The sequence below is a fragment of the Empidonax traillii genome, unplaced genomic scaffold, assembly GCF_003031625.1.
Source record: "Empidonax traillii isolate 1590-97213 ecotype Southwest subspecies unplaced genomic scaffold, ASM303162v1 scaffold156:size1289327, whole genome shotgun sequence".
NCBI lineage: Eukaryota > Metazoa > Chordata > Aves > Passeriformes > Tyrannidae > Empidonax > Empidonax traillii.
Window position 1 is genome coordinate 106,310 of NW_020955349.1, and position 7,274 is coordinate 113,583.

Below are 7,274 nucleotides of genomic sequence, written 5' to 3' on the forward strand. Positions count from 1 at the left end.
TGGAGCTGCCTATTCAGACTGCTCTGAAAAGTCTCCCCGGCCCCCCTGCATGTCCTGTGCTGTGTGGAGGGTCCGAGGGACCCCACTTCTCACCCACGCTGTCCTGGGGGCTTTGCAGCTCCCTGGGGGTTTCTCTGCCATTGTTTGTCTAACAGCATCGTTAGTTCTCTCCTCACAGGCGTTTGTTCTCTGTGAGATCAGTCTGCCCTCCCAAACAGCAGCGCATTTACCTTGTCCAGCACGCAGCCCTGGAGCTGGGATGTGCTTACCTGCCCCCTGTACAAGTGTCTAAAGCCATTTCCTTGTGTTGCTTGCAGGATAGTTTGTACAGTGCTGCTGAGCACTTTGCCTCGTGGCAAATGTGTTGTGATGTAGTCTTTGTTTGTGAGTTCTTTATTTCAGTGCACAGCTAGTAAGTATGTTTGAGGTGTGTGTGGGCTTTACTTGGGACAAAGTATGCTTGCTGTGGTCCTGAGTTGGGGAAACTGTGTTTTTAGCATCCTGCTGTTTTGAGCACAGATACACAAAGACATCTTTCAGGATTCAGGAATCACAGACTGAAAAAATCTCATGCTGGAGACAAGATTTTAATGGGAACATCTCAGTATCCAGAGTGCCCCAGGGATCCCCATGTGTCAGGGATCTACAGGTGCTGTGACTGTGACTTTTCTCCTGAACGTGACTGATCACTGAAGCCTTGGATGGATCCTCAGATGGATGCTCTGGCAATGGCAGCACCCACCAGCTCTCCCTTTTGTATGGGACAAAGCACTTTGCAAGGTAAGAAGGTGGTGGAGCTTTGGAGAAGATGGGAAAAGCCAGGCTGATAGCAGATTAAGATATATGGGATGGTCTTTGAGAGACCTGCTAATCCCACAGGCAAGCAGGACACCACTGAGCAGTTGCTGGAGCTGTTTTTATTTTCTTTTTAAAAGTTTGAGTTAAAAAATCCTGGCTAATTTCTAGGCCCTTTCTCTTAGAAATTTTAATTAAGAGTAAGTAGGTAAGTGGCTTGGATCTCTGACATGATTCCTTATTAAATTCATTCTCTCAGATTTGCTTCGATTGAATCAGAAATATTTAATGAGACTTCACCTGATGGTAGCTCATTCCCTTGAGGCTGGGTCAATGTTTGAGGCTGGCAAGGGCACTGAGGAGGTGGGGTCCCTGCAAAGCCAGCACTAATCCTGTCTGGCATCAGGGCAGTGCAGAGGATGCTGTCTGTGCCAGGTTGTCATTAGATGTCTGGGCTGCTGTTACTAACAGAGCCATGAATTACTCTCACTCTGTAGGACTGCTGGGTGAGCCTTGGCTGATCATGGGTCATGTGCTGGCTTCAGGAGAGAGCCCGTTTCTCCTTTTAAAAACATGGGATTTAAGTAAGTTTCATGGATTGCACCCCTTTAGTCCCACTTTCCCTCAGCAAGCAAAACCATGTCTGTTTGTGGGAAGTAAACTTGTACAGCACCTGTACTGTAAGCTAACTGGCCTTTTCAGCTTGGAAAACCCCTGCAATCTTACTCTGTTCAGTTGAAGTAAATTAATTTGATTCATAGCCAGGACAACTTACATAAACATTCAGGTTCAGGCCAACTTCTCCACCAATATGAGATTTTTTTTTTTTTTCTTCCTTTAAAATCTGGCACTTCTGTCTTGGTTGAAAATTAGTGTGTCCACTGGCAACCTTGATGTGCTCATCAGGAATCCCCAGGAGCTCCTACGTGGTCGCTCCACGTACCCACAGCAGGAACTGTGGAGGTACCTAAGTGAGAAACTCACTAAGAAAAAGGGTTTGTAGCAGCAGTTTTCTCTCCAGAAGGGTATGGGCTTCTGCATGAGACACACTGCAGGCCCCAAGTGGCCTGGCTGCATTGTGCACAGGTGAGAATTACAGTGGGAATGACTAACAAAGCAGTGACTTTATCAGCTGGAGCTCATACCCAGGTGTTCTAAAGCAGCCACAGGCGATAGGCAGCACTGCTGGGGAAGGACAAAACGCAACTGCTGCTGCTGCCCACGGAGTGCACAAAGCCAGCCACCCTAAATGGAGTTGTTCTCTGGGGATTCCTGGGCTCAGAGGCTGACAGGACACAGCCTCCTTGGCAGGTTTGTGTCAGTGGGTGGGCTAGGGGAGACCTTCCCCAGGATTTTGTGCCATAGCACTGCAGAAGTGGAGCTAGTGGTGGTACAGCCACCGAAAGGTATTTCACAGAGGTGTCTGGTGTCCGAAGACTGGCCTAAACCACTTTCTTTACTAACTTTTTTTTTTTCTTCCTTTCCAGCTAAAGCCCATCCTGGTTTTCCCCTGCTTCTCAGTGACTGCAGCAGGCGCTAAGCCTGCACACAGTTGCTATCTAGTGGCCAGAGGAAGGTAGTGGAAACATTTTCCACTGCTGGTTCTGTGCAAAACGGCTGCCTTCAGAGATACAGGCAGGAATCCATTACATATATTCATACAAATTGTCGAGGTAACTGCTGTTTTTCATTGTGTTAGATCTTTGAAAATTGTTTTGCTTCATGTTGCAGTCACAGAGGAATAAATTATTTAAGCTATAGTCCACTGCAGAAGGAACTTCATAGGAACTAATAGTGTCAGGGTTTTATATACTTGAAATCTAGTGAAAAGTAGAGCAGGGACAAGCCACGTTACAAAGAAAAACACCGGTAACATAATATACTCGACATTTTATTATAAAACCCTCTAAAGCGCCACTTTATAGGTCACAGTTACAACAAAGGAAATTCCTTGAGTTAGGAAAACAATGGGGAGGCAGAGACATTGTTTAACATTTCTTGTTTGGGGGAAGTGTGTTGTTCAGGCCTTGCCTATGTTTACCATGCCCTGATGGAGACATCCCAGCAGGATCACTGAAGCTGACTGGGCTGTGGAGGGGAAAGCAGAGCTGCTCTCGTCCATCGCTGTCTCAGTACCACTCTGAAATGCCTGGACAACTTCTGGAGGATGGCAGGGGATGTATGGTGAGTGCATGGTTCTACATGTATATTTAGGGTGTAGCCTCTTGCCAGTTCATCATGGGTCAAAACAAAAGCTTCGTGTGTCTGTGGCCTTCCTGTGCTGTGGAGAGGGAAATCCCCATGGTCCTGAACCAGAAGACTCAGTGGTTTATTTGTATGAACTTCTCCTATGTGCAAAACCTTTCACTGGGACAACCTGATAGCTGGGGCTGATACAACTACTCCTGAGATCTGGAATTGGCAATTTCTCCATCTGCACCACAGTGGACACGTTTAAAGTTAAAAAAAAAAAAAAAAAGTGAGCAAGGTCTCCTTTTTTGCTTCCAGGATAGCCTGACCAAGTGCTTTGTTGCACCCTGGCTCTGTGGCCATGACCAGCAAGTCCAGAACCCCTTCTGGGCTCGTTCTCACTCACCCCAGTGCCACCACCAGCTCTAGATGTCACAGCTCTGTGCAACCCCCCCGTCTGTTTGGCCTTTGTGCAAAGAAGAAACATCTCTTTAGAGGTCATCTCAGGCCTGTCAAAGATTTTCAAGAGTGAGGAAGGTAAAACATTTTCCCTGTCTGCCTTTACCCTTACTCTGGGTGCTGCCCACTGGTGTAGCTACAGAACTCCAGGAATAAACAACTCAGCCAGGGAACTGGTGCTGCTTTAACTTTGCAGGGTTGGAAAACCTCTCCCGCCCTGTACAGCCAACCCAGTTACTGAGCCTGGGCTCCAGGGCTGAAAGACCATCAGAGGAGACAGGCAGAGGTGTCTCCAGGCCATCAGAGATGACAGCAGTCTACAGGGAGGAGAGTGTGCATTGATTTGTGTCAACTCACCTCCCCTTCAAATTTCAATGTCTCTAAGTTTAGCAGTTTCAAATATCCAACATTTTCATTAGAAAGCTTGGCTGGGGCAGAGAGGAGTGAGCTTTGTGGGCCACACTGCCAGGGTCCAGTGTTCAATAATTTGGAAATAAGAGTGATAGCACCAAGATGGCCAGCAGCTCACCAGAGACGTGGCAGTGCAGCCTCACTGCGGGGCAGGCTGCTCAGCCCTGTCTGTGTGCAGGGATGTCCTCAGGGATGAACAGGGATGTCTTCAGCAGATTGTACAGCTGCAGCTCTGCAAGGACCAGAGACCATCGCAGCAGGGGCAGGGGGGGGACAGCTCTACCTCCCCTCTCCTGAGGGAGGACAAGCCCTGAAGGATACACTGAGATCCAGCTTTCCAATAAAGGAGCTGAGCAGGCCTTCAAATATGATTTCTCTTTTTTTTTTTTTTCCCCCAGAGCAAACTCCTCAGGTGCTGGAGACTGAGATCTTCAAGAAAATTAACTGAATCTGCTTTGCAGACCTTCTTTGCCCAGAGCTCTTAGCGCTGCCAGTCTGTAACACAGCTTACAGCATGAGGTGACCAGCTCAATACTCTGGCAAATCTGCAGCTGGCAGGAGTAAGCAAATGCTGGAATGCACCTGGACACTGATTAAAATGCCATGGATAAGCTTCTCTCATTCAAGCTTCAAGCATTGCTCGGGTTTGGGAATCCCTCTTGACTGAAGGCTGGATGAAATGCAGCTGAGTGATGACTGGCAGCAAGGCAGGTGAGACTTTAGTTGACTGGAATTTACCAGGACAGGTTGAAACCCACCAGGGTATAAAGAATAGCAGAGGCCCCTTTTGAACCCACTACAGTCACTAATATAGAAACCTTAATAACTCATTGATAAACCTTCAGAGTAGAAATACACAAAACACCCCTATGTACAGTAACATTCTTGTTTACATCAGCTGGGTTAGGACTTTTGATGAAAGGATTGCCACTGGTTGTTATTGTTTTAGCTACGTGATTGGGATTTGTCTGGAAAAGATCAAGATCATTTGGGATAACTCGTTTTGGCAGCTGTTGAGTCCATTGCTGCGTTGGAGCAGTTGGTGCAACATGGAGGAGGCGCTTGGTGTGTGGTTGTGTTGCACACCCAACCTCCACCTACAGATGGTTGAATCCCCTGGGCCATGCATGGGCAATTCGAGTCTCTAGTCCATCTCTGAAAAACGTGCTTCTAACTAGCTCCTTTTTTCTCCCATTCCTGCCAAGGAATAAAGGCAAATTAGTCAAAATGCAAATCTGGCAAGCCACAGTAGCCATAATGAGCACAGGATCAACATGATCGTCTGGTACCTCTGTGATTTTGGCTGCATGGTGGGTCAGGGATATCTCTTCATTATAAGTAAAACAGATATTTATTCATTTAAATTGCAGGTAAAGCAAACCCAGGTGAAAAGACTGGAGGAACACCAGGCTGATGTGCTCTGAATGGTGCTTGGTCAGGGGTGCTCCCCAAGATATGAGACCTCCCACAACCCCTTCCCACCACAGCCCCTCTGCTCCACTGCCAGGAGGGAAAAGCAGTGGCTGTCCCAGATGGACTTTTCTCCTGTACAACTGGTGTGTTACCTTAGCTTTCTGTAGGACTGTTCCCTTCCCCGTGACCATGACAGATAAAGGCCGGTTCTTTAAAGCCGTTGCTGAGTTGACGGGTGAGTTCTCTGCGCTGTTTGCTGGGCTGGCACTTTTTACCTGAATCTACAATAAAAATCGTAGAGACGGTGATGACTATAAACTACTGAGAAAGACTGCTGCCTTTTCCCACCATTTCCTAATTACAGTCTAATCTATGCACCAAGGCGTGTTTTTTAAGTGACATGCCAAATTTCAAAAATCCACCAGGATGTTTGTGTGTGGTGTGTTTGGGTGCTGAGGACTCAGGCGGAGGTCCAGAGCAAGGTTTGGGTGGTGAGCATCTCCATTTTATGGGAACCGAGTTCCTAAGGAAGAATTTAAATGCCTATAGCTCCTCCTGCAAANTTCTTTTTCCCCCAGAGCAAACTCCTCAGGTGCTAGAGACTGAGATCTTCAAGAAAATTAACCGAATCTGCTTTGCAGACCTTCTTTGCCCAGAGCTCTTAGTGCTGCCAGTCTGTAACACAGCTTACAGCATGAGGTGACCAGCTCAATACTCTGGCAAATCTGCAGCTGGCAGGAGTAAGCAAATGCTGGAATGCACCTGGACACTGATTAAAATGCCCTGGATAAGCTTCTCTCATTCAAGCTTCAAGCATTGCTCGGGTGTGGGAATCCCTCTTGACTGAAGGCTGGATGAAATGCAGCTGAGTGATGACTGGCAGCAAGGCAGGTGAGACTTTAGTTGACGGGAATTTACCAGGACAGGTTGAAACCCACCAGGGTATAAAGAATAGCAGAGGCCCCTTTTGAACCCACTACAGTCACTAATATAGAAACCTTAATAACTCATTGATAAACCTTCAGAGTAGAAATACACAAAACACCCCTATGTACAGTAACATTCTTGTTTACATCAGCTGGGTTAGGACTTTTGATGATAGGATTGCCACTGGTTGTTATTGTTTTAGCTAGGTGATTGGGATTTGTCTGGAAAAGATCAAGATCATTTGGGATAACTCGTTTTGGCAGCTGTTGAGTCCATTGCTGCGTTGGAGCAGTTGGTGCAACATGGAGGAGGCGCTTGGTGTGGTTGTGTTGCACACCCAACCTCCACCTACAGATGGTTGAATCCCCTGGGCCATGCATGGGCAATTCGAGTCTCTAGTCCATCTCTGAAAAACGTGCTTCTAACTAGCTCCTTTTTTCTCCCATTCCTGCCAAGGAATAAAGGTAAATTAGTCAAAATGCAAATCTGGCAAGGCACAGTAGCCATAATGAGTACAGGATCAACATGATCGGCTGGTACCTCTGTGGTTTTGGCTGCAGGGTGGGTCAGGGATATCTCTTCATTAGAAGTAAAACACATATTTATTCATTTAAATTGCAGGCAAAGCAAACCCAGGTGAAAAGACTGGAGGAACACCAGGCTGATGTGCTCTGAATGGTGCTTGGTTGGGGGTGCTTCCCAAGATATGAGACCTCCCACAACCCCTTCCCACCACAGCCCCTCTGCTCCACTGCCAGGAGGGAAAAGCAGTGGCTGTCCCAGATGGACTTTTCTCCTGTACAACTGGTGTGTTACCTTAGCTTTCTGTAGGACTGTTCCCTTCCCCGTGACCATGACAGATAAAGGCCGGTTCTTTAAAGCTGTTGCTGAGTTGACGGGTGAGTTCTCTGCGCTGTTTGCTGGGCTGGCACTTTTTACCTGAATCTACAATAAAAATCGTAGAGACGGTGATGACTATAAACTACTGAGAAAGACTGCTGCCTTTTCCCACCATTTCCTAATTACAGTCTAATCTATGCACCAAGGCGTGTTTTTTAAGTGACATGCCAAATTTCAAA

General features: G+C 47.1%; 1 protein-coding gene and 1 long non-coding RNA gene across 6 annotated transcripts in view; both read right to left on the reverse strand.

Annotated features, from left to right (window-relative positions):
* Positions 1 to 2,673: 2,673 nt before the first annotated feature.
* Positions 2,674 to 4,473, reverse strand: LOC114057969. The gene is made up of 2 exons (XR_003571350.1): positions 3,573 to 4,473; positions 2,674 to 3,536 (listed from the first exon to the last, which is right to left on the reverse strand). It is a non-coding gene; the product is annotated as an uncharacterized LOC114057969 (long non-coding RNA).
* A 4-nt stretch (positions 4,474 to 4,477) lies between these two features.
* The window catches only part of AFAP1L2 (actin filament associated protein 1 like 2), a 70,815-nt gene continuing 68,018 nt past the window's right edge, over positions 4,478 to 7,274 (reverse strand). For 4 of the 5 annotated variants that reach the window (XM_027884859.1, XM_027884858.1, XM_027884857.1 and 1 more), the window contains 2 exons: positions 7,012 to 7,134; positions 6,521 to 6,643 (listed from right to left, as the gene is read on the reverse strand). In XM_027884859.1, the coding sequence (XP_027740660.1) occupies positions 6,617 to 6,643; positions 7,012 to 7,134 (150 nt within the window). In that variant the 3' untranslated portion in view covers positions 6,521 to 6,616. Of the gene's footprint in view, positions 5,053 to 5,420; positions 5,544 to 6,520; positions 6,644 to 7,011; positions 7,135 to 7,274 lie in introns of those variants that run through there. The other variant, XM_027884856.1, reaches the window with a different exon arrangement.